Here is a 27,086-nt window from a genome sequence, read left to right as displayed (position 1 = left end):
GCATATCTAAAGCCAATTTCTTCTGTTCTTGCTTTAGATCCCAGGCTCCAATTCTCTCCAGTCCTTGATTCAGGTATTTTTTTTCCTCTTTGCCTAGATCCTTCCCATCAGTACACAAAAATTCTATGATGTCCTTTATATTAAAAACAAAACAAAAAACCTCCTTAAACCTAGATCATACTCCTTACTTCCTTTTATTGTAAAGACCTTGAAATGTTATTTGGAATCACTGTCTCTAATTTATCTCCACCCAATCTCTATTGATCTCAATCTGTTTAGGCACTCACCCCATCACACCCATGAAACTGCTGTTGTCAATATTTCCATGACCAGGGGTGACAGCACATCTCAGTTTGTACAGACAGTCCTGTTCTCCAGGAGTAATTTATCACTCTCTTAGTTATATGTTTGCCCTCCTCATGACCTCCAATTGATAAATCCAGCAGTTTTCAGTGCTCATTACACTTCAGTTTCTAGTATTTAGCACATCTTATCACATCTGCCTTTCCCCCTCCCCACTTGTTTTCCAGAATTTCACATTCTTGTACACCTCTTATCTTTCTAACAGCTTCTTCTCAGTCTTCTTAAGGAGTTCCTCCTCATCTCTCTAATTAATGAGGGTTGCTGTGGACTAGGGCTCACTTAGCTGAACTCTCTTGTCTTCTACCCCATCTGCACTCTTTCCCTCGTTAATCTCAACTGGTCTTGTGGTTTTAAGCACCATTAATTTACTTACTTTTAATCTTTATCCTAGAATTTTCTCCTGAACTCTAGACTCATATATCCAGTTATTTATCTAATAGCTCCCCAATCATAACAGATCCAAAAGCGAATTCTTGACATACTCCCACAAAAATAATTGCTCTTACCCCAGTCTTCCCCATCATAAGTCTAAACTACAGTTTGCAAGAAGCAAAAACCTTGAAATCATCTTTGACTGTCACTTTCCCATTGCACTGTATCATCAGATCCTGTTTGTTATAACGAGTCTTACACTTCTCACCACCTCCATTACTTCTTCATATATCTCTTACTGGGATTAGTACAGTATCCTCATAATAGGCATTTCTATTTCCATCTTCGCTTCCATAGTCTCAGTAGACCAGCCAGAGCAATCCTTTTCCCAAATAAATCATATTATACAGGGTTGGGCAAAAGTAGGTTTACAGTTGGTTGTGTGGAAAATATACAATAATTAATCCTATCTAATAAAAGAGTGATATGCAAATTAACCATCACTCTGTGACAAAGATGGTGGCACCCATAGCAGCTGGGGCAGGACACTGGCAGCGTCACCCCGGCAACGTGAGCCCAGCAGGCATTGCCGTGGCAACCCGGAGCAGGCAAGTGCCCAGCAGGGCCTGCTGGCGGGTCGCCCTGGCAATCTTCGAACAGGCAAGTGCGGCCCACAGACAGCACCCAGCAGGGCCTGCTTGCCTGTCGCCATGGTGTGGAGCAGGCAGGCCCTGCAGAGAGCAGAGAACTATGGGGAGCAGGCCTAAGCCATCAGTAGGACATCCCCTCAGGGCTTCCAGATTGGAGAGGGTGCAGGTTGGGCTGAGGGACCCCCCCCTCCCACCCTGTCCCCTGTGCACAAATTTTGGGCACCGGGCCTCTAGTAAATAATAATACAAGAATAAACTGTGTTTTGTGTACTCACAATTTTAAGTCTACTTTTGCTCTATCCTGTATGTCATTCTTCTGTTGAAAATCCTTTAATATCATATCTCACTTAATATAAAATAGAAATTCCAGATAGTAACAGGCCAACTATTTTCTGGTTCATGTACCTCTCTGATGTTATCACCTTCTTTTCTTCCCCTTGGGACTCTGCCCCTATCCCAAGGGCATTCTTGTGATCTCCTGCCTCAGGGCCTTACCATCTGCTGTTTCCTCTGCTTGGATTACCTTCACACATTATCCCTGACTGACTCCTTCACCTTCTCACTGAAGCTTTTCCTTATCACCCTTTTCCCAATGGCGATTTTGTCTCCTTTCCTGTAGTAGTATTTAGGGCTGTTGTAACAAAGTACCACACATTGTGTGGCTCGAAAGAACAGCCATTTATTCTTTCACAGTTCTAGAGGCTAGATGCCTGAAATTAAGGTGTCATGAGGGCCATGCTCCCTCTGAGACTTTGGGTAGAGTCTTCTCTTGCCTCTTCCGAGCGCTGGTGGTGACCAGCAGTTCTTTGCATTCCTTAGCTTACAGCTGCATCATTTCAATCTATTTTTCTGTCAGAACTTGGGGTTCTTCGGGTGTGCCTCTGTCTTCACATGGCATTTCCTTTTCTTATAAGGACACCAGCCATGTTGGATTAGGGCCCAAACTTCATTTAATTACATCTGCAAAGACTATCTTCAAATAAGATTACACAGGTACCCAGGTTTAGGACTTCAACATACCTTTCTCGGGACACAACTAACCTGTAACCTTGACTCAGTATTTCTTGTCCTGATTCTCCTGTCGAATAGCGCTTTTATCATTTGGTTTATAGGATGTTTTACATCTATATTATATTTCTGACTATAAATGTAAGTTCTACAATGACAGGGGTTTTCGCTTGTCTTGTACCTTGCTGTTACCTCAGTATTTAGAATGGACTGGGAACATAGTACAAAGAATAAATAGTTATTGTAAAACTGCTATTGAGAGCATATAGATTCTACTTCCTTTTGCAGGGGTGTGCAAACTATTGACTGTGGGAAAAATTTGGTGTGCCACCTGCTTTGTAAATACAATTCTATTGTAATGCAGCTGTGCTCACTTGTTTACATATAGTCTAAGGCTGCTTTTATGCTATAATGACAGAGTTGATTACTTGCAACAGAGACCATATGGCCCACAAAAGACTAAAATATTTACTGTTTGGTAAATTTACAGAATGTTGGCTTGCTTGGCAGAAAAAGTAAGTGTTTCAACCCCTGTTTTTCTCTGCTTCCATAAATTTAATTGTGGGGATTTTTGATCATTAAAAGAGAATCAGATTTAAAATTAAACATTTCTGAAGTGAAAACAAAATGAAGCAGGAGATGGTTTTCAGCAGACCAGTTAATTTAGACCACTGGGTGTCTCTCTTCCCCAAACTTTGCAAGTAGATATTAACCAGACATCAGCCAACTGGGGCTGTGACATACCAGACAAATATTGACAGTTGCTAAGGCAACTGGGATAAAGTATTGGCCAAAGGATAATATAGGCGCCAATTGTGCATGCCATGTTTCTCACATGAGAGACAGACAGAGAGAAAATGAATGAAAAATACATTTCAAGCTCTCCAACTGTGGCTTAAGAACAACTTGCAGCTAAAGTTTATCTTAACTCCTTCATTTTTTCCTCTGGAAATTAACACTTTGGGGACTTGGGGGGTCCTTAAGTCATTTGAAATACATTACAAGGGGGAAATCTGTTTGGGTATCAATTCTTTTCTCCTAGTTATCCTTGGAATTTGCTCTTCCAAATTGTTAGGGGCCAACAGTAAGGCCACATGTATTTTTGGCTTGCCTGATCTTGTCACAAAAGTGTTTCTGCAACACTTCCTTCCAGAGATTTCTTATTAATCAACATTGGAATAATTAGCCTGCCCTTTTTTTGCCTCCTGCAACATGGTGTAGGGGAGCTTTTATTTTTTTTAATTTTTATTTTTTTAAATATATTTTATTAATTTTTTACAGAGAGGAAGGGAGAGGGATAGTTAGAAACATTGATAAGAGAGAAACATCGATCAGCTGCCTCCTACACAACCCCTACTGGGGATGTGCCCACAACCCAGGTACATGCCCTTGACCGGAATCAAACCTGGGACCTTTCAGTTCGCAGGCCAACGCTCTATCCACTGAGCCAAACCAGTTAGGGCAACGGAGGGGAGCTTTTAATCTGTGTTTAAACTTAATCTTTGCCATTGGGCTTTTGCCATTACACTAGTGCAAAGCCCCCTCCTCCTCCTCCTCCTCCTCCTCCTCCTCCTCCTCCTCCTCCTCCTCCTCCTCTTTCTCCTTCTCCTTCTCCTTCTCCTTCTCCTTCTCCTTCTCCTTCTCCTTCTCCTTCTCTTTCTTTAGTTTTTAGAGAGCATGGAAGGGAGGGGGAGAGACAAAGAGACACAGAGAAAGAGAGAGAAAGTGAGAGAGTGAAGCATTGATGTGAGAGACACATCAATTGGATTAATTGCCTCCTGCATGAGACCCAACCAGGGCCGGGGATTGAGTCTGCAACTGATGTATGTGCCCTTGATCAGAGTGGAACCCGGGATGCTTTAGTCCACAGGCTGATGCTCTATTCACTGAACCAAACCGGCTAGGGCAGGGGTAGGCAACCTTTATGTGAGTGCGTGCCAAAACCAGCAAAATCTCTGACTCAAAATTCTTCTGCATGCCAACCCTAATTTTTTGAGAACATGTTACGCCTACTTGATATGTCTTAAGGTGTACATATGTGAAGAACCTTGAAGAAATAATAAAATTCATTCGAGTGACAAAAACACAGTATATGATGATGAAAAATACATTTATATTTTAATGTACACATGTTATGTAAAATTATTTATTTATCTAAGATGCACCTACACTGAATTTATTTGAAAAATAAAAAAGTCGATATTAAGAAAAAAATTGTAAATGGAAGATTATAAGAGAGGGTTTCGCGTGCCAGCAAAAGTTACTAGCGTGTCATGTTTGGCATGCGTGCCAGGGGTTGCCCACCCCTGGGCTAGGGCAAAGCTTCTTAACAGTGGCATTATTGATATTTTGGGCTGGATAATTCTTGTGGGGTTGTTCTTTGCAATGCAGGATGTTTAGAAGCATCCCCAGCCCCTACCCATTAGATCTAGTAGCTTCGCCCCTACCCCCAGTTTTTAGGATCAAAAATGGCTTCAGATATTACCAAATGTTCCCTGGGAAGCAAAATTATCCCCAGCTGAAAACATTTTACTAGTAAATCCTAAACCATATCTTCCTCAGATTATTCCTTAAAAAAATCTTTGAGTAGAGCTGGAGTTTCACCCATGGGAGAAATGGTAGAAATCATAGATTGTCCAAACTGCAAAGTAGAACCTCAGTTTTTCACAAAATTAAGAAAGTTAGAAGTGTAAAGGTTGATAAAAGCCCAACCAGATCAATCAATCAACAGGAACTGCTTTCATTCAGTGAGATACACGATAAGACCCCATAAGACCAGGGGAAATTTTGAGGTCCCGTTCTGCATGGAATATTTAGGAATCCTGCCATTGTGATCTCTTAGACCAGTGGTTCTCAACCTGTGAGCTGCCACCCCTTCGGGGGTCAAACGACCCTTTTACAGGGGTCGCCTAAGACCATCGGAAAACACATATATAATTACATATTGTTTTTGTGATGAATCACTATGCTTTCATTATGTTCAATTTGTAACAATGAAAATACATCCTGCATATCAGATATTTACATGACAATTCATAACAGTAGCAACATTACAGTTATGAAGTAGCAATGAAAATAATTTTATGGTTGGGGTCACCACAACATGAGGAACTGTATTAAAGGGTCGCAGCATTAGGAAGGTTGAGAACCACTGTCTTAGACAGTGACAGGTCACTCGGAATTGTCTCTGAACATGCCCCTGCTTTGCTGTTCCCGAAGCCTTTCCAATGACTGGGTTTGGCTCTCTGAGTTTGGAGCAGCTGGGACTCATTATGGCATGGCATCTAGGAAACTTCTACATCTGACATTTGTCTTCTAGAAAACCACCCGCCTGTCCACAGTGCTTGTGAACTGCCCAGTCTTTGAGTCCCTCCTTGAAGGCTGAGTAATCCCATTTTCCCCACTGGACAGGAGGGGCAGGCTGAGGTCATTATGACGATTCATCAGCAACATGTTGGGCTGTAACTCCCAAAAGAGCTTGAAATATTGATTTTATGCATGTCATGCTACAGATTGTGCAGTTGTAATCCTGTTTTGTACATTGCTTCTTGAAGATGTAAAACAAGATGGTTTTGCCACCAGCATAGCTGACATATTGTAATTAATCTTTATGGAAAGAGCTTGTCATACTTAAATGAGCTCATCCAAATAGCATCAGTTATCCTTCTCTGATATGGAGGATAAATTGGAATGAAACATGATTTAGAAAAAATAGAAGTCTCACCCTCCTCATTTCTTCATTTTTCTTGGGTATATTTGTCATCTGAAAAATGGGTTATAATTTATCAAGTCTATAATAGTGTGTTGTATAATATACTTTTCCATGCCTTGAAATATAGAGTAATAGGCACACTCCAAGTCTATGATGATGGGGTGATGTTCATTTAATGAAGATTGTAGATTGTCTTCTCCCAGATCTCTAAAAAGATATTGCTTAAGAACTTTCTAGAAAAGGCTGAGGGCTACAAAACCAACAAGATGCTCTACTGTTTCTTTGGGAAAGTTAGACAAAGACTTACATAGTTTATGGAAAACATGACTGATGGTTCAAATAAACTTATTATGACATTTCATTTGAGCTTACAGATTACGTATTTTTCTCTCAAATACCAGAGTAATTAACTAAAATGTGAGAATTCTAAAACTCTAAGGCAGTGGTTCTCAACCCTCTGGCCTTTTAAATACAGTTCCTCATGTTGTGACCCAACCATAAAATTATTTCCGTTGCTACTTCATAACTGTAATGTTGCTACTGTTATGAATCGTAATGTAAATATTTGATATGCAGAATGCTCTTAAGCGACCCCTGTGAAAGGGTCGTTTGACCGCCAAAGGGGTCGCAACCCACAAGTTGAGAACCACTGCTAAGGGATCTGAATAAGTAAAATGGGCAGGAAAATTAGTACCTCAGTGGGTAGTTATGAGCATTGAATGAGATAATATGTGTCAGGATATTTGTTGTGGAAATCAACCTAATTAGAGCTAGAGCTACCCCATTAAGATGACAGAGTATAGAGTGTCCCCAAAAATGTACACACACTTTAACAGCTGATAACTCACTTAATCTTCACTCCTTTTCAGGGTTAACTAATTTGAAATAATGGGTGAAGCAAGACTAAGCTTTGAACAACAACAAAAAATTATCCTAAAGTGCCACTAGATTATTTTATTTTAAATGGGGATACATAAAAGATAAAGTTCACGGTACAAAACCAGCAACAGTTGATGAATTAAGGGCACACAAATACTGACCAAAATGATTCTTGAAGTTTGTAATCCTATTGCTTTGTGTTATTAGCAGTGCCTGGACCAGAAAGGTCATCAGTTTGAAAACAGACATTGACAAAAAAAGAAAAATCATTTCTGTAGATACTTTTAAATTTTGAAAATGAACTATATGTTAATAAACACTGACTTTGTCATCACTCAAAGTGTGTATACATTTTTTGGGGGGGGACACCCTGTATAAATCAGACCTGAGAAAGAGTCACAGGCTCCTCCCTCAATAATTCTAGGGTCATTGTTTCCACAAAGGGTGAGGTCAAAATCATGCTGAAAGGAGACATATCATTTTTCATGCCATCAGAATAGACTGTGGTTTTTGGTTTTGGTTTCTTTTGTTTCTGTGAAAAAAAAAAAAATCAATCCTTGCCCTGAGGTACCCACCCTTCTTAGGTAAACATGAGGATATCAGCTGAACCTCTTGATGACAGGAGATGAAACTCAGAACATTCCTTTTCTGCCTCATTCTCAGGACTCTGATCCAGCCCTGTCCTCATAAACCAAACAGGACTGAGTTGAGCAGAACCTCCGATAGCCTCAGGCTAATGCCCTACACTCTTGAACTTGTGAAAGTTGAGTAGAGATGGAAGAACTTTATTGGGGAAAGGGTAGAGTTATCTGAGAGACCGTATTAAACATTAGAATAGAGAATTTGAAAGGCAGTTATGAGGGGGGAGGAGGGGAGGAGTATTAGAGAAATATAGAGATTTCATTTGGAACACCTTTCCTTTTTACCTTTCCTAGTGAGATATAAAGGAATGCTTAAGTTGGACAAAGTGAACCTCTCTTCCTATTACCCTATACTGCTGTTTTGAGATTTATCCTACCTGCCCCTTTATATGCTCCCATCATAGTCCAGTAGATATTTATTTTAACACAAGGAAGGAAAGTAAAGTGGTCCTTAGGGAAGAGAGGTATTAGGCTCCCAGTCATCTTGTGAACTCTTGTGGTAATATAATTGAGTCAGCAAATATTCCCTCACTCCACTGTAAATTACCAAAAGAAGCTGTTACAAGTATTGGGATGATGGCCCAGGTCAGGGCCCCAGCGTCTGGTAAAAGCAGCAGAGAAGTTCCTTCCAGGCAGGAGAGAAAATAAAATTGAGTTCTTTGCGTACATTCTGTAGGTTAGCAACAAGTACCTTCTGCGATAGAAAAGGAAGATTTTGCTGTATTTGAGTTTCATAAGTGCTCGGTAAATGTTAGGGTGATTGATGTTCCCATAATGATATACCATGTTTTCATGAAATTAAGTTTGGGGATTCCAACTTACACACACTGGTTGTCCTGTTCAATTGAATCGAGAGAGAGAGAGAGAGAGAGAGAGAGAGAGAGAGAGAGAGAGAGAGCAGCATTGTCCATGGAACACTTCACCTTCTACCACCATGAATACTTGTAGCCGGACTTACACTCTAAAGCATTTGATAGTACTTCTACAAAAGCACAAATCATATCCCAAACCAAAATAATTGTCTTGTCTGCCAGTGGTCAGCTAAGTGACTCATGTTGCTTGACCATTTTTGCATATGGTCAAAATTTTAAAAACCTTGCTACAATATTTCCTTCTCTGTTTGCAGTACAGTTAGGGCATTTAAGCTTTATAGGAAGAATGTCTACAAGATGACAAACTTTGACTTTTCCTTATTGCTTATTGCTCCATTAATTATCCAGAGGGGCTGAAATGCCAAATGGGCTTTTTCAAATACCAAGTATCTGGATGATGAAAAATTAGAATTTATGCTCAAAGGTCTTGGAGTCGTATTGACAGCTAATGACTCCTAATAGTTATTTATTCCAAATGGGAATCTAGAAATTAAAAATTACTTTTACATACATTCCCCGCCCCCCCCCCCCGCCCCCCAGAGTTGAAGAGAGTCTACTTACCTTAAACTACTGTGTCCTTAATTTTGATCAAAATTGGTGATCTGGTGTCAAAGAAGGATCTCTAATGTACAATGGTGTTAGAGTCCTTTGTTATTTAGGCAAAGACAAATGGAATAAAGAAAATCAAATCAATTGAAACTGTGTTGGTTTTATGTCTAACAGCTCAAGTAAACTATCCATTTCCCATACCTTGATGGACAAGTTGGGAGATAGTGGGCCAACCTAGCTGGCCAAGCTCAAAATCATGGAAAGGGAAAATTTAGAGAGAGCATGGTAGGAGGACATACATCAGAAATTGGGCCAGGTTACTGCTTAGGAACAAGAATCAATAGAAACAATGCAAATTGAGTCGTGGAACTAAAAGGAGGGTTTGCTGAGGACCAGGAAAGGGAGCTTGAAGTGATATATGTGGGCAGGTGTGAACTCTGGACAAGTTTCTGAGATAATCATTGATGGAAGTTTCTAGACTTTTAGCATCAATTTTTCAAAGGTAAAATTGTTTTCTTTAAACGATTGGGAATTATAGTCATAAACTGCCAGTTCTCATTTGTCTGTTCATCCATTCATTAATTAATACCTTCACCCACCCATCTAATCTCTCCATGTAATGATCTTCCACCTTTTCATCAATACATCCTTTTATTTTTGTATACAACATTTATTAAGTACCCATTTAGTGCAGAATTATTGTTTGACATTTTGAAGAGGAGTGAAGAGAGTTAAAGACAGCCCATAGTATATTATCTATGACCTGTCATAATGGCTATAAAAATTTCAGATTGAGCATGAGGCTGCTCAATGGACTCCATTATAGATGGATAAGGCTCTTTCTTAGTTGTCCTGATGTAGAGATTTTTCTCCTAAGTTTGCTTTCCACCTTCTAAATTTAGGGATGATATCAAAGATGATTTTCTAAAGTTGAAAATGGCATTTTGATGGTGTAGCCTAGAAAAGAGGCCATCAGTGGGCACGCAGAACAAAGGTTACAACTCAATGTTATCTCAGTGGACCAACGAATTGAAGAGTGCCTGCACACTTGAGAAAAGGAGCTACATGCTAAACCTGACAAGCTCAGAGGAGGCCAGCATGGCAAGTCTTACAAACTCAGAGAATAAAAATAACCACATAGGATGAACTGAACATAAAAGTTCCGTACTATGCAGTGGTTCTCAACCTTCCTAATGCTGCGACCTTTTAATACAGTTCCTCATGTTGTGGTGACCCCCAACCATAAAATTATTTTCATGGCTACTTCATAACTGTAATTTTGCTACCGTTGTGAATCGTAATGTAAATATCTGATATGGTCTTAGGCGACCCCTGTGAAAGGGTCGTTCAACCCCCAAAGGGGTCGCGACCCACAGGTTGAGAACCGCTGTATAAGAGGGTCATGGCAGGTAGCCACATCTGAGGCCTGTAGCTTCCTTGGCAAAGGTCAATCTTTAATTTAAATAATCCTGACTATTGTCTTTTTGCATCTAAGATAACATACCTTTGAAATGTCAGCTGTAATCTCCTTTTCCAGACCCCTCAGGGACAATCTCCCACTAGAGCACAGAACCCCTCCTTGTTACCTAGTTCTCTGCATACTTTATGTACTATAAAGGTTAATTGTTAACTATCTTGTACTCACGAATGTAAAAGAAGTATACGTCTCTCTCTTTTGCTTTTTATTCAAACTTAGAAATTTCCCCATTTTGCTTTCTCCCACCCCCTTAATCTACCACCAATGAATTTTGTGTAATCTCTGTTGATTCTAATGTATAAAATGATGGTAAAACTGCCGTTCTTCGAAACTGCCGTTCTTCGGAGCATTTTCGCAATTTGTTGAGATTTTGCTTCCCAGCAATTGTCAGTTTGGTTCAAATAAACTCATACAAATTCTCTACAGGTTTGGATGTTTCTGACGTCGACACTTTCCAAAAATCTTTGAAAGAAAGCAAGACTTTGATAATTTGGAGAAAGAGAAGAGAAGAAGGCAAACATGAAAGTTTGGAAACAAAGCAACACTTTTAATATTGCTCTAGGTGGTTCCTCTTGAGTTGCGATGTATGAACTATCCTTTAAAACCAAATCATGTAACCAGCAGGGGAATTTGAAAGAGCCAAAGTACATGTAAAAGGCTTTTATTCTGTAGAAGACACAGATCTCAAGTAATTTAAAATTTGGCCAAATGCCTATAAAAGCTCTAGATAACCAATAGCACATTTACCTCTGGGCTTACTGCCCATGTACAAAATGCTACATATACCTAGCTAGCCAGGGTGGGGATGAGGGCTTGTTACAAAAATCATGGGATCTTGGCCCTAGCTATATTTTTCAGAGTGAAACTGTAAAATTCAGGGAACACCCAGGTCAAATAATACCACTCTCAAAACCCTCTCCCCCTCCCCCCTGCCTTCCCCCCCGCCCCCCCCCCCCCCCATCACTAGAAAACAATAAAACACTTTCTCTGGGTATTTTCAAAGCTATTTATCAAAGAAGAGAAAGTCACAGAACTAAAAAAGTAGTAGAAAATCAGTGAAGCAATAAAGGTATATGAAACTTATGAGATTCGAGGGTCTTATAAATCCACAGTTAACTTATATAGAATTGAAGAAATGTGTAAATCATACAGAGTTTTGGGAGGAAAACATGGGCACTAAAAAGCAGTGCTTTATGTTGTTAACGAGGGTCATAGAAATAATACTTGGACTTTACCTTTGTTCCAAGTTTGAGCAATGAGTATTGCACTAAACTTCTCAGTGTGATAATGACATGCAGCGGTTTTGTTCAAGCCTTAGCCAAGCAGCCTAGTTGGTTTACAGCATCATCCTGATATGCCAAGATTGGTGGTTTGATCCTGGGTCAGGGCACAGACAAGAATCAACCAATGAATGCATAAATAAGTGGAACAACAGATTGATGTTTCTTTCTCTCTCCCTCTCTTGTCTCTAAAAAGCAATCAATAAAGGAATTTTAATTAATAATATGTTCACCCTAGCCAGTGTGGCTCAGTTGATTGGCATGCCATCCAGTATACCAGAAGGTGGCAGATTCAATTCCTGGTCAGGCACATACCTAGGTTGTGAGTTCGACCCCCCATCTGGGCACCTGTGGGAGCAACCATAATCCCTCTGAATAAACCTTTAAGCATAGGCTTGGCTGCTAGATAGTTCTCTTAATGAATGAGGACTTACAGAGAGACCTCTGAAACACCTACCTCCCTGTGTACTTGTGAAATCTTCCAGGTATGTGTTTAATGAGCACAGGAGACTCCCTAATCTGTGGTTGCTGCAGAGGGACCTCTGTAAGTGGCTGACCTTCAGATGAGAAATTGGCTTCTATAGACAATAAGACAGAGGGATTAAGAGTACAAATTCTGGACTCAGAATGGGATGATTCAGATCCAGGCTTTTCCACATAATATATTTATGAACCTGTGCAAGTTGTTTATCTCCCCAGAGCTTTGTTTTTTTGAGATATAATAGTAGCCATCTCATAGGGTTTTCATAAGGACTAAAGTAAATGAGTAATCTACGTAAAGCATTTTGCATATGCCTCATGAGCTTGTAGATTAGTTTTCTCTTTTTTATTTACCTTCTTTCTTTATCTTCTTCCTAATTTTTATGTATTCTAAAATAAACATTTAAAAATACCTGCATTTATGAAAGTGAGATGAATCTTACAACTGATGGTGTTGTTCTTAGGAAGATTGGCAGAATTTTCATGTCCTTTTTGATGCATAAATTAATAGTACATCTTACAATCAATGGTGTGTAAAATGAGATAAAATTTGGAATTATTTTTATTATTACTGCTCATTTGACTATGCGAAGTATGCAAGGGATACAAGAGGCTTCAGCGAAAATGTTGCATGTCATTCTGGAACATCAATTTCTCTTGAAATTTGGGTGGAAAAAATTGAATAGGTTAACCAATTAGGAATTTTAAATGTTATTTTTTAAATATTTAATCAAACATGGATACATTAAAGAGAAGTTGAGATTTACATGAATTTTTAAGAGAAAACTGTGGCATGCCACAGAAATGCTGGATTTCTGCTCTAGGTGTTCCTTATGCTCAGCTGTTTGGGGTAATATGATAAAAAAGTCTGAGAAGCACAGGTGAAGCAGTGGGGAGAAAACCAACAAGGCCCCTGCCCTCAGGGACCTTAGAGTCTATCAGGAAATAGACATGAAAGCAAATAGCAGAGGGAGGGTGTTTTAGCTGCTATGATAGCAATTGTTGCAAGGAGCAATTGGGCACAAAGGCAGGAGTGGCCACTTCTGTTGGGGGTAAAAGGGTGCCAGTCAAGAAATCTTAGAGGAGATGCACTTAAAGGAGATTCTTGAATAAGGACATGGAGTTTGGAGAGATGACATAGTAAACTCAATAGGATTCTCGTAGCTTTTATCCTTTTTCCTGGAGGGTGAGATGTTCTGCAAAGTATCGGGGCAGATTCTGCTGAACTTTCAGAGGAACTAGAACTGGAATTTGCTGGGATCTCCTCTGCCAAGGTCCTCCAAGGACCTTGTGGGTGGCCTTCCTCCAGCAAGACAAATCTAGGTCAGCTTGGAGCATTTGACCCTTACTTAACCCGCACGAAGAGCTGTGTGACCTCTTCTGAACTTCAGAATCTATGCTACCAGCAGAGCCTGATTCTCAGATTTTGCTAATAAAATATAAGTCCTAGCACCATCCCCTTCTTGGATTAGAAAACATTTATTTCCAGGCTCCTTTCGGTAGAACCGTGGGCCATTCATTCTGTGAAACTCTGCCCTTTGAATGGAACTGTATATTCTTTTGTAGAGCAACCTGGGCTGAAACTTAAACCTTCATTTTTTTGCCCTAAGGGGAAAGATACATATCTTGCATATCCTTTAGGAAGAATGATACAACACTGCTACCCTTACCCTTCGTGACTTCAGGTTATTCCTGGAACAGCTGGCTTAGTGTAACAGTCATTCACAGTCCTCAACGGGACTGTTGCAGAGAATTCTTCATCACTGAGTTCAGCGTGCGCCAGCTGTGTTATTGAAGTGGCAGTTGAATTCGGTGATCCTTCCGTGGTCCAGACAGCGTGGCACAGCCTGTAAGGACCACACGGTGTGGTTAAGGGGGATATATTTCCAACAACAACGAATCTTCAGACTAAGCTCAACAGCACACAGCCAAAAAGATGTACTGTTTGATGATTTGACTTAGGATATTGAGCATGTTGGAGTGAAACGCACTCGGAAGCGTGACAGTGTGTACCTGCCTACAAGGAAACACAGAAATCTCCCCCAAATGCTGTATTGATAGTCTGATCAAGCACAGATAAGAGTGTGACGTTTTATTTCCTTGTATCGTTAAAGATGGCCTTGCCACATTGTTGAATTGAATCCTTGGCTGGCAAAGGAAAAGAAAATTCCCCAAATAATTTTCAATGAAGTGTGCCTTATCTCTAAACCGCAATTAAGTGCTTTCAAGATGTCACATTCACAGAATGATCTCAGCACTCTCACAGCTTTGCAATGCTGTTTCTAAAAGAGAACATGTACCGTTTGGGAAAATGAAAACGGTTGGAATTGTTTTGGTTGCTGAAAATACACTTGGCCGCAGCGCTGTGGCACTGTGGAAAGGAAAGTGCCTTGGCTCTGAGCTCAGGCAGACCCGGGGTTTGAATCCCAGCTCCTTCATTCACTGTGTCCTTAATAGGTCATCAGAGTTTTTGAGTCTCTTCGCCTTTTCCTGTAAAAATGAGGTCAATAATAATGTCTGCCTCTGAGCAAGACATGCATAGAAGAAGGGGCATTGCTCGGCCCTACTGGATTCTTATTGTATTAATATCTGTCATCTGCAGGCCTAGGATGTGCCTGGCATAGTCAAGTGCTTATGAATGTATATTAATTCACAATACTATGTGGTTGGTTCTTAAAAAAATATTTGTATTGATTTCAGAGAAGAAGGGACAGGCAGAGAGAAATAGAAACATCAATGATGAGAGAGAATCATTGATCAGCTGCCTCCCGCACACCCACTCCTGGGGATGGAGCCCCCAACCCAGGCAGGTGCCCTGAACAGGAATCGAACTGTGACCTCCTGGTTCATAGGTCAACAACACTCAACCACTGAGCAATGCTGGCCAGGCTGTGGTTGATTCTTAAAGTGACCAACTTGCCCTGGTTGCCTGGAACTATCCTGATTTTACAACTGAAATTCCTGAGTCCTAGGGACACTCTCAGGCCAGGACAAACTAGGGAGGGCATTTGGTCACTCTTTCAATATTATGGTCTCACTTTACAGGTGTGGAACCGAGGCTCAGAGGTTGTGTGCAAATTGCCCAGTATCTCACAGTTGGGAAAGAATAGGCCCAGTACTCAAACCCAGGCTTGAAAAGCTCTTTCTGCAGCTCTAACCTCTGCTCAGTAAATATTGTTATTCTTGCTGTATTACTAGGACATTCTGAACTTAGCAAGTATTGGTAGATCAGATCACATTTTTCAACCATCTTTAATTACAATTTCAGGAGTGTGTGTGTGTGTGTGTGTTAAAGAGTGGGGATTGCTCTACAAGTGATAGTGATAATGAAAATCACAAGGATAATGCTAATGAAAATGACAATTTCAAAGCTTAACATTTATTTCAAAGAATGTTTTGTGTTTTGTCAATGCACAATCCATTCATTCTTCCCTTTATTTATGTATTCATCCATTCAACAGGTATACAGCGGGGTCCTACTGTGTGTCAGGTACTGCGACAGATACAAAGAAGGTCAGAATGCTGGTCTCAAGTTACTTAGTGCACTTGGATTTAAAGCAGCCGTGGGCAAACTACGGCCCGCGGGCCGGATCCGGCCCGTTTGAAATGAATAAAACTAAAAAAAAAAAAAGACCGTACCCTTTTATGTAATGATGTTTACTTTGAATTTACATTAGTTCACACAAACACTCCATCCATGCTTTTGTTCCGGCCCTCCGGTCCAGTTTAAGAACCCATTGTGGCCCTCGAGTCAAAAAGTTTGCCCACCCCTGATTTAAAGCATCAATTGTAGTTCTGGCCAGTCAGAGGTTGCAGGTTCAATCACCAGTGGGGGGCGTGCAGGAGGCAGCAGATGGATGTTTCACTCTCACATTTATGTTTCTCTCTCTTTCTCCTTCTCCCATCCTCTCTGTCTAAAAAATCAATTAAAAATCCTAAAAAAAAAGGAATCAATTCTAAAATAGTGTGAGAAGTACAATATAAAAGCAAGACCTATGTGTTTGAGCCCTTTCTCACCATCCCTCATATAAGGCTCCAGCACACAGATCTTTAATGAAGCTACAAACTTATAGTTGACACTTTTTTTCCATTAACTGTTACCTCTTCCTGAAAGATTCTTTCTCCTTATGGTGGTCTTTCAGGTCCAATATGAAATATTGCCTCTTCAGAAAGAACCTCCTTGACCACCTTGATCTAAATTAGTTACCGAGACATTCTCTATTAGATCGCCCCTGTTTTAATGATCTTCCTAGAGTTTATTTATTGTTATTTGATATTTATCTTGATTTTCCTTGTTTACTGCTTTTTGCCTGTCTTTGCCAACAGTGTAAATTCCAGGGAGAAATGGTGGCATTGATTTTATTGTGGGTTTTTTTTTTATGGCTATATTCTCAGGACCTAAAACAACGCTAGGCACACAAGAGCTGTCAGTAAGCATGTTTTGAATGAACAAAATGAATGAACAAATAAATGTTTTGGATGCTGGAAGGAGCAGTCCATTCAGCATGAGTAGAAGTGTGAGGAGAACTGTGCTTAAATGGATATGTGAAGTCAGCCTTACTTCTCCCCTGATTATAAAGGTAGTATATTCTTAGTTTCAAAGTTAGTAAAAAAAAAAAAATCACACAAAAAAGAAATAAGGTCAACTTGACATAATCACAAATAATATTTCATTGCATTCGTGCTTATAGATACTTTTGAACAAAACCAAAGCACTCTTTTCATAATTCTTACCTTTTTGAGGGTAAATATTTTCTGACATTTTTATTTTAAAGGTTGCTTTGTTCTTCATCACAATAGATGTACTAGAATTTATGTAGCCAATCTATATTGCTGCACCTCGGAAAGTTTCCATTTTGCCATTATGGACAATATTGAACAGCCTTGCAGATAGATAATATTTCTCTGGATCCATGTGGTAGCTTAATTAAGCCAAAGTAAATTGATCTGGGTCCTAGATCCACCAGTTTCTCTTAACCATTTATTTTTAAACTTTACAAAGCTTGCTCAACTGTAATGTGAGGAGGAGAACCTACTTCATAAGACTGTTGTGCAAAATAAACAATATAATGGTCAAGTTCTCAGCACAAAGGATGCCACCATATGTGTTAGCTCCCCTTGATAACTTCCTGTGAATTCCAATTGGCTTCCCAAACTATCTTAAAGGACAAAGAAACAAGCTAAAGAGATGTGTGGGAAGGAAGCTGAGATAGGGGAAGTGAAGTTGGGAAGAGGAAAACTTTTTTAAAATTATCGAAGAATAAGTATACACCCACAGCATCAGCTATAAACTGTAAAACATAAAGCTTATACCACCTCTGACTCTCACACAGCCCTGTTCGCCTTGCTGGTCTGCATCACCCCTGGAGATATGCTTTTTTGGCCACACAGCAAGAGGAGGCTGATCAAGATAATGCTGGTGATCTAAGCTTCATAATTGGGAGCATTTAACTGAATGAAAGAAGCCAGAAAGGTGAGTTTTGATTGGTCCAACAAGAAGTTCAAATTTAAAAAAAAAATTTTTAAAAATATTATTGATTTTATTGAGAGAGGGAGAGGGAGAAAAGAGAGAAACACTGATATGACAAGTTAACATGGATTGGATGCCTCCTGCACACCCCCTACTGGGGATCGAGCCCACGGCCCAGGCATTCTGATAGGGAATTGAATTGGTGACCTCTTGATGAATGGGATGACACTTAACCAACTGAGCCACACCCACCAGGGCAAGAAGTTCAATTTTTAATATATAGAAGTGTCTAGCAGATTGTCTAGATAGAACAGTGGTTCTCAACCTTGGCTGCACATTAGAATCACCTGGGCATCTTTTTAAAATCCTGATTTCTAGGCCTCATCCTCCGGAAATTCTGTTTCTTTGTTACTATCTTTGTGGCCCTACTCCATAACAAAGAAACCGAATTTCCGGAGGATGAGGCCCAGAAATCAGGATTTTAAAAAGATTCCCAGGTGATTCTAATGGGCAGCCAAGGTTGAGAACCACTGGTCTAGAAGAAAATATCAGTACCTGAGTTGTTGGTTTGGGTAAACATTGTGGAGAATATTTGAGGCCTGGGCAGTAGAGAACACCTAACTCAGGAAGAGCTATCTTTCATTTCCCTCATGGTGAGAAGTCGTAACTTCATCTAAATATATCCACATTGCTTTCGGCGCTTGGTATCTGATTTAATTTGTACATTTTAATTTAGTTTATATTTCTAATAAACAACTTAGAAGCACAAAGTAATAGCACAGTCACACATTGATAAGATCATGTTTATTTAGTGCTATCTGACAAGTAGAGAAAGTAAAAAGAATATTTTAAAAATGTATAATTTATATTTATATAAATACTTTTTAAGGAGAAAAGTTGAACACATCTGGTGACATTAGGCGAATGTATGCATTTAAGTTTGCAGCCTATCTTGTAGCCTGACAACTTAGATGCAAGTATGTATGCACCCATATCTTGTTTGTGAGTTTGCATAAGTAGGGCCCAAGGATAAGGTATGGGCAGGTCTACAATAAATTCTAAACTCCCATAAAATGTGTGTTCCTGTGCCATACCACTTATGTCGGCTTTGTTTTTCTGTTTTAAAATTTCACTACAAGCACATTTGAATGTCATCCAAGGTTGTAATCAGGTGTTTTGGCCCTCAGTTTACTCATCAATGAGATGAGACGATCTCTGCTGACAGGCTCTGCTTCTTCGGAATGAAAACACTATGGGCCCCAGAAGCCTGCAGCATATACAAATGTAGGGGGGCTGGTGAGGTCCAGTCATTGTCATCTCTGTATTAGGGGGAGTTTTCTGTTCAGCTTCTTTCTATTGGAAAGGAGTCAATTTGTCTGACATGGAGCAAGTTTATGATACCAGTCCATTTAACTAACTGTAACACTGTATTACTGTAGATACAGCTCGTTTCCTAGTTTACAACTAAACACAAAACTAATAGACTCTGGATTTCAAGTTGAAGAGCTCTATGTTTCCCGGATCTTGACTTGGAAGTTCAGAGCTGAGCTACACAAAAATAGCTCAGCGGAGACCCCTCAAGTCAAACCTCAATATATGGTGAAATAATTGTATGATGACATGGTCAGTCTGATGCTGGACTTGCCTGGGTCATTCCTGACAGGGACATTTTCTTGAACTTGCACTAATATATAACAAAAAAAGATGAGTGTGATGTGATGCAGTCTACACAGTCAAACCTATATCTGATTTCTTAAATTTATAGACGTTTTCATTCGCAGTAAACACCACAGAACAGTAAGTCATCTCTAAGCACTATCCTGAGTTTTCCTTGATTCCAAGTTTACAGTTAATCATATTTTCCATTAAAAAAAATAAAAAGACAGCTAGAACTGACCTCATATGACCACAGAAAATACATAGGACTCAGGGGCAAAATCATAATTCTCGCGATTTTTCTTATATTCTTTTGAAGATGGGTCACGCAATAGCTATGGTTTGCCTCTGTAGGTGGGCTTCTCCAGGGACCCAGGTTACATTTTCCCTCTGCTGGTGCTCGGCTTTAACTCTTGGAGGAAAGGCTCGTTGTTGTGAGGACAGTTGTTGTGACAGGTGCAGGTCCCAATGACCATCATTGGCTTCTTGATGATGTGCCCCGGGGAGCACTGGAACTCCACCTGGATGGTTTTGGTGTTGTGAGGGGTGCAGCACCGGCCATCGCTGCAGACTCCACAGTACCTGGGCTTGTAGGTATGCAGGCTTGTGCAGTTCTTGAACTGCAGGTGGATGGCTTTGAGGGACTTCGTGGTGCGCAGGCACTTTTTTCCTTTCTGAGAAAGAAGCAAGGGAGTGATGCACAGATGGTGACTCTTCCTCCCAGGACCATTTTAGGGGTATGGATTAACTTGCTGGTTGCCTGCCCAATATCCATTGCTCTTTAATTTTTGCTAACAGGACATTAATTTTGTGTGGGCAACGTGGTCAGCTAAAAGTGCTTTCCCAGAATATCTGGGAGCTTAGGACGGCCTTGTGACAAAGTTCTGGCCAATGACACACAAGCCACGGGATTCTGGGAAATTCTTTGCCCTTCAGACAGAAACCGTTCTTTATTGCTTCCTGCGTTCATTTTCCTTCCTACCTAGAATGTGGAAACTGTGCCCCATTTTGCACAGTCGTCTTTTGATCTTGGTGGTAAACTAAGAGTAAAAGCATATGTATGATAAAGAAACCGATATTATTAAGCCACTGTAACAGGGTTTGGTGTTGCTTATAGCTAAATGCATTCTTAGGTGTTATAAAGCAAAAGAGAATAAATTTGGCATTATTGCAAGTCCACTAATGTTTCAAACATTTTGCAAAAGTTAACTCACATTAACCTTATCAACAACATTTATTCATACAAGGAATAGTTGTTAATGTTAAGAACAATTGCCCAAGTTTTAGAGATAGATAAAATCTCAAGGAGCTAAAGTGATCAGAAAACATCCAGTAATTGAACTTGTCTGATGCAATGCCCACTTCTACCATATGGCTATTTTCCATGAAGGCGAAATAAGTGGAGAATTAATTGAATATCCCATTAGTAATGGTTGATGAAGAATCCTGATATTGATACTTCAGCAAGGAATTGATAATATGTTTATTTCCTACTCAGATTTCTTCACTTACTAATTTGCCACAATTCTCTACTGCTCTTGACCTTCCTGGGCACAGCCCACAGATTGTGGGGTGATGAGACTTGGAATTTTATGAAATTAGTGGCTCTCAAACTTCTGTGTGCATTAAAGTCATCTGGAAGTTTTGCAAAACCACAGATTGTTGGGTCTTACACCCAGAGTTTCTGACTCAGTAGGTCTGATGGGGACCCCAATAATTTGCATTCTAACGAGTTCTTAGATGCTGCTGCTGATCTGCGGGCCACACTTTGAGAAGCACTATCTCCCACTTAAGAATCTCTCGATAAGGAAGTAACAATTATGACGCTAGTATTTTCCTAAATTCTAGGTACATTCCTAGAATCTTTAAAAATATACTTACCATAAAATATTTTAAATATAATCTCCCAATATTAAACTGGGTGCAAGAAAACATAAATTTTTGTTAAAGAAACAGTAAAAAGCATGATATGGAAAATATTATTAATAAAAAAGTTAGTGTGTCTGAAAATACTTAAGGTTTTCTTGTTTCTTTCTTTTTTATATTTAATATTTGGCATACATTCTTGCCAACAACCACAAAAAATACAAGGGCAGCAATATCCCTTTGTGTATGTATATGTGTGTGTATGTGTGTGTGTGTGTGTGTGTGTGTGTGAGAGAGAGAGAGAGAGAGAGAGAGAGAGAGAGAGAGAGAGAGAAACAGAGAGATAGAAAAAGCCTGCTTTGTGGGTGAACCTGCATGACCATGTTACATGTATGTTAGAATTCCCTTATGTGTAGGGAAGTGCATATAATTTTAGGGATAAGGATCTCTAGGTGTTATTTCTAAATTGATGAAAGAAACAAAGTTAGGATGGACCTTAAAAAGTCATATAGCTCAGCAGCCATATAATGAATGCAACTACTAGAGACTCTTATTTTAGCAATAAATAGAAATTTTAAATAATGATGCTTAATGTTAACAGAGTAATCTATGTCCAGAGCTTTGCTAATTCATCCTATTTAATCCTCATGATACCTTTGAAGTAAGTACTGTCAATGACCCTATTATATGGGGGAAGGAATGGAGGCTTAGAAGTTAAGAAAATTGCCTAAGAGCCCACGGCTAGTTGGTGTGAGAAGCCAGGATTTAAAGCCAGGCTAGCTGGCTCCAGAGATATGTAAATCTTTCATTGCTAGGGACTATTTTATTTTGGCCTTAGGTTTGTCCAAGGGTCCATATAATAGTTTAATTTGGGGGTATTGCATTTATCTAGGGTTCTGGTAACAAGGACTGTGAGGTCATCCGGAAGCAGTCCAAGCTTCTGATCTGCATGCCTTGTACTCAGCGTTAACACACGGAGTTGATATAATACCAGCAAAAAAGGAAAGAAATGTTCTATTTTATTTGGCATATACAGCCTTATGCTGGCAAATGCACTAGTTCCACTAAGCTTTTTAAAATACTGAAAATAATTCCCAGACAGCCATTCATTTCTTCATCAACAGTGTTTTATCAAGCACACACTATGGGCCAGGCAGAATGCTGGGAATGGAGTGGTGAATAAGGCAGCTATAATTCCTACTCTGTTGATTGAATTCAAGGGGTGAAATGCCCTCTCTAAAATCAGCTTCCCTTGGCAATTGAGGAACCAGTCTTTTCCAGGAATGGAATGAGCTTTGCCATACCCTTCTCAATTGGGGACATTATGATAATTGTCCGGCCTCTCCTTTACCTGTGAGCCTGCTGTGAGCTGCCTGGGATATTTCAATACATTAAAGAAAAAAAATAAAAGAAGGTAAACTCACTCACTTCAGGAACCTCTCTGCCTTTTCCTTGGGGTTAACTCCCAGCTAGAGCTGACCTCTAGTCAACTAGTGTCGCAGTCATTTTTCTAAAGCTTGGACTCCAAAGAGGCCAGGCCGCCACCTACCTTATCTGTTGGTTGCCTGTGCTCCTGTTCACAGGGTCGCACCATACAGAGCCGAGTCCGCTTCACCATCTCGCACTGCGGATTCCTGTTGGTGACCTGGGTGGAGAAGCCCATGCCACAGCTCTTGGAACATGCGCTCCACTCTGTGGTCTGCTCAATGCAGTTGATACTTGAGTCAGAGACTGCAACTCCTAGAGTGGTTTCTGTCCTGTAGGCTATGAGAAATACAAAAAAAAAAAAAAAAAAAAAAAAAAAAGACAACCAGGCAGAGTAAAACGTGAGGATCACAAAGTGGTTCTGTCCATCATCATCGCATAGAAGGTCTCAGTCAATTCTGTGCCTCCTGAAACTTAGATGTTTTCAGGGACAGAATGGATTACTCTATTTATAAACCCCTAACAGGTTGCACAATGCCTGGCACATTGTAGGCATTTAGGAAATCTTTGTGGAATGACTGTTTAAACTGTCCTTAAGGCTCAGGGTCCTGGCCGGATGGCTCCGCTGGATGGAGCATCTTCCGGTACACCAAAAGTTTGCAGGTTCGATTCCGGTGAGGGTACATACCCGGGTTGTGGGTGGGATCCCTGGTGAGGGTGTGTACAGCAGGCAACCGATCCATGTTTCGCTCTCACCCCTCTCTCTCCCTTCTTCTCTCTCTAAAATCAATAAAAAATATATCCTTAGGTGAGGATTAAAAAAAAAAAACACAAAGAAGCTTAGGAATTTTAAGAATATAGAACAGTTTAGCACCAATGACCATTCCATAAATTACAGTGTTTCAATATGTGATTTCTTACAGAAAAAGGATCATGCTAAAATTTTAATTGGATGAGTAAGTAGAACCAACCAACTCAAAATTGTGATGAAAGCAATATTTTGCCTTAGAGAGGTGGACCTGCTGATTTGGATTAAGGGATATAGACACTTGGTCTTTGATTATGGAAAGTTCTGTCTCAACACTTCATATCATGACTTGGGGCACGTCTTCTCTTTGACATGGCAGTGTTCCTATCTGCAAGGCATGGCTAATAATGTCTGCATACCACCAGTAGATGTAATCTGGCTGATGAATGGCTTCTAAGATATTCTTTACTGGCTCTTGAGTTTCTCTCCCTACCCGAAACTAGTTCCTTTATAAGGTGAAACAAAAAGCAAAGCAAAACCAAGATCCTGAAGTGTCACTTGACCTTTCCTGTAGCATCTGGAAAGGTGGCATTTCTCTGTGACACCTGTCCAGTGATGAGTAGCATTCTTTAGGGAGGCTGGTTTTGAGAATGCACAGCTAGTGTGCAGAATCCACAAAAGGGAGTGATTTTTTTTTTTACTTGTATCATTGTAATGTGACTAAAGGTCAAGTAGATGGACTATAATATACAGAGTAGTCATGCAATAACACCAAATCAGTCCCACTGCTGGAAAGAACCACTGAACTGAGCAGGTTCTCTTTAGGAGAAACTGCATACTTCACTCACTCGGCTAGGACTCCAAGCCCTGGTGTGTTGGTCTCAGTGGGCAATCTGGAATCCACAGCTGAATGGCCAGAAATGGAGGCCAGTTTCTCGTTGTGAATACTCAAGGACACTCATGCTTCTGCCCACCTGTATCCTGTGCTGTGATCACCTTCAGGGAGTCCGAGTTTCTCACCTGGAAGGGCGTGCAGGTCCCCTAACGCCTCCGTGTCATTTGCGTCACAGATCCACTTTTCACAGCACTCCCCGGGCACTTCAACTTTTCTTGGAACCGGGCAGTCAGGTTGGGGTAGTAGCAGGTCCTCGTCACAGCGAGGCACGCAGCCAATCTGCCCATCTTGGCAGGTGCACTGGTATTTGCAGCTGGGCTGAAAGGTTTCTCCACTTTGGTAAATGACCCCATCGAACACACAGTTATCTCCCTCGATAGCTAGAATAGCGGGGAAGCAGGGCAGAGCAGGAAGGGGAGAGAGAAAAACAAAGTCACAATGTCTTGAGGACGCCATATAAGATTTGTGGCACGTGTTCAAAGCCCAAGTTGTTCATTGTCTGGTTGAGAGCCTGTTTTTTCTTTTAATCCATCTCCAGAGAATAGATATCCTCTTCCCTGAGCAAGAAAGAGGCTTCAAGGCCTTCCAGCCATGCCACTCATTTTATGGATGAAGAAAGAGGTGTACAGCTGAGAAATTACCCTCCCAAGGTCCCGTAGCCATATTCCCAATGCTAAAGTTACTTTGCAAGAAACTCCTCAGATTCTCCTCATCCAGCAGCTTAGAATTAAAAAGAGAAAGAAGGAAGGAAGGAAGGAAGGAAGGAAGGAAGGAAGGAAGGAAGGAAGGAAGAAAGAAAGAAAGAAAGAAAGAAAGAAAGAAAGAAAGAAAGAAAGAAAGAAAGAAAGAAAGAAAGAAAAAAGCACTCATGTTCTCCAAATAGGTTAACTGGTCACATTGGGCAGAGAGTTAGAATTCCTTGGCATTCCAGCACAAAAAATCATTAGGAGCTCGGGGGCTATTCCAAGCCTCTAATCCAGAGAGGCAGGGCCAGCCTCCAACTACTTGGTGCACCACGTGGAAAACTGATGCCCAATTAATTAAGTTTCACCAGCCTGCACCGCTGGCCACCTGCCTTTTGTCATTCACAGCCCAGGAGAGGGGTTACATAGCCGTCCCAGGAGACTTGGGGGGTGGGGGTGGGCTTTGGCTCAAATAGGACAATTACAGGTTTGAAAACGAACCTGCTGGACTGCAGTGGGGGAGCTGGGAGCCAGTGAGTGAGCCCTAGCGTCCATCACCCCTAAGCGTCCCCCTGGACATATCCAAAGAAAATGACTTCACTGGCCCCTAACTCTGCTCTGCTCCCCATCCATTTCGATTCTTCTCTAGGGAGGAAAGTGACTGAGTGCTTCTCACCTCTGGCCTCGGGAGCTCCCCCAAGCCCAGTCGCCCCCCAGCCCATGCCTGGTGCACAGTAAGTGCTCCATAAACATCACCCACAGCATCCTCATTACTGTGATCATTTGCGCATCACTTTCTGGGAAGGGGGAGGGATAGGAAAGAGGGGGCAGCCCCAGCTAGCCTCAGAGAGAGGTTCGAGGCGGAGGGGGCAGGGTTACCCATGCAGATTCCAGTCTGGGCGCTGGGGTCCGCTCTGCGGTCACAGAAGAGGCCACGGCTCTCCTCGCATGGCTCCAGCTCGGAGCAGCTGTCGCCGCGCTGGCGGGCACACACCAGACAGCACGAGCAGTCGTCCAGCACCGCTCTCACCCCGGGGGCGCAGGTCGGCGGCGTCTGGGGGCACCGGGCCGGGCACGGGTTTGGGCAGCGTTGAGTCGTAGCCACCTGGGGGGCGCCGAGAAAAGAAGGAGAAACCTCTCCGCAGGATCAGTAAGGCAGAGTGACCCAGCAGGGGCCGCCCAGGAAGGCAAAGTAACCGGGGACACCTAAAGGGCGCGCCACTCACCTGTCCCAAGAGATGGAGGAGCAGGAAAGCCAGGAAGAGGCACTGCGTGGGCAGACTGAGGCTCATGCTTTGCACACTCTGCATGCTCAGGCTTTTCCCTCCCGCGTTTGCAAAACGAGGCTTTCCACGCTGTGGATTGGCTCTGCTCACTTCCCTCCAGGTCTGGAGATCGCCTTCCTTCCCCAGCGCCACCAGCGCAGGTTTTATAGTGCGCTCCCCGGACGCGCACAAGCCGGTTGGCTGCAGCGCAGGGAGGAGGGGGGATCGGCTGGGTGGGGAATGGAATGAACCCCGGGGTTGCCATGGCAATTGGCCTTGGGTGCTGCTCTCCTTAGGGCGTGGCACCAGGGCCTGCAAGTGCCTGTGTGTGGCGACCGGCCTGTCCCAGAGCGCCAGGAGGGGCTTGGGTGGAGTCCCCACGCTGGGACCCAGGCAGGGCTCACTAAGCGAGCGCGTGGGAAGGAAACGCCCGTTTCCTCCTGGAAGCTGCTTTGCCTTCCCCCAGGACTAAGACACCGCCACTCCCCAGCCCACATCTCTGCCCTGGCGGCCCAGGCTGGGCTGCAAACGTGGGGCTCTCCTAAAGGGGTGCCTGAAGTTTGGGGCCATCTGTGGGGGCTTGGCCAGAGGCCCAGGGATTTAGTCATAAGGGAAGCATGAGCAAGCCTGTCACCGTTTAGGGCACTCTCTGAATGTGTTGTGGGAGAGGGGGAGGGAGAAAGGGAAGAAAAGAGAAAGAGAAGAAAGACAAAAAGGGGGAAACCCCAGAAAAAGAAAATAAAGTAAGTCAGCAATGATTGGATAGGGGATGCTATTGGCCAAATGGCAAAGTTC

The 27,086-nt window shown here is 41.6% G+C and overlaps 1 protein-coding gene across 1 annotated transcript; it reads right to left on the bottom strand.

Annotated features, from left to right (window-relative positions):
• Positions 1–18,876: 18,876 nt before the first annotated feature.
• Positions 18,877–26,797, bottom strand: CCN3 (cellular communication network factor 3). The gene is made up of 5 exons (XM_081111551.1): positions 26,253–26,797; positions 25,906–26,131; positions 24,469–24,723; positions 22,825–23,039; positions 18,877–20,083 (listed from the first exon to the last, which is right to left on the bottom strand). The coding sequence occupies exons 1-5, from the start codon at positions 26,334–26,336 to the stop codon at positions 19,787–19,789; spliced, it is 1,077 nt and encodes a 358-aa protein (XP_080967677.1). The 5' UTR covers positions 26,337–26,797; the 3' UTR covers positions 18,877–19,786.
• Between the last annotated feature and the right edge of the window lie 289 nt (positions 26,798–27,086).

Source organism: Myotis nattereri (genome assembly GCF_964212035.1).
Source record: "Myotis nattereri genome assembly, chromosome: 17".
Taxonomy (NCBI): Eukaryota; Metazoa; Chordata; class Mammalia; order Chiroptera; family Vespertilionidae; genus Myotis; species Myotis nattereri.
This window is presented reverse-complemented; position numbering and strand designations above follow the sequence as displayed.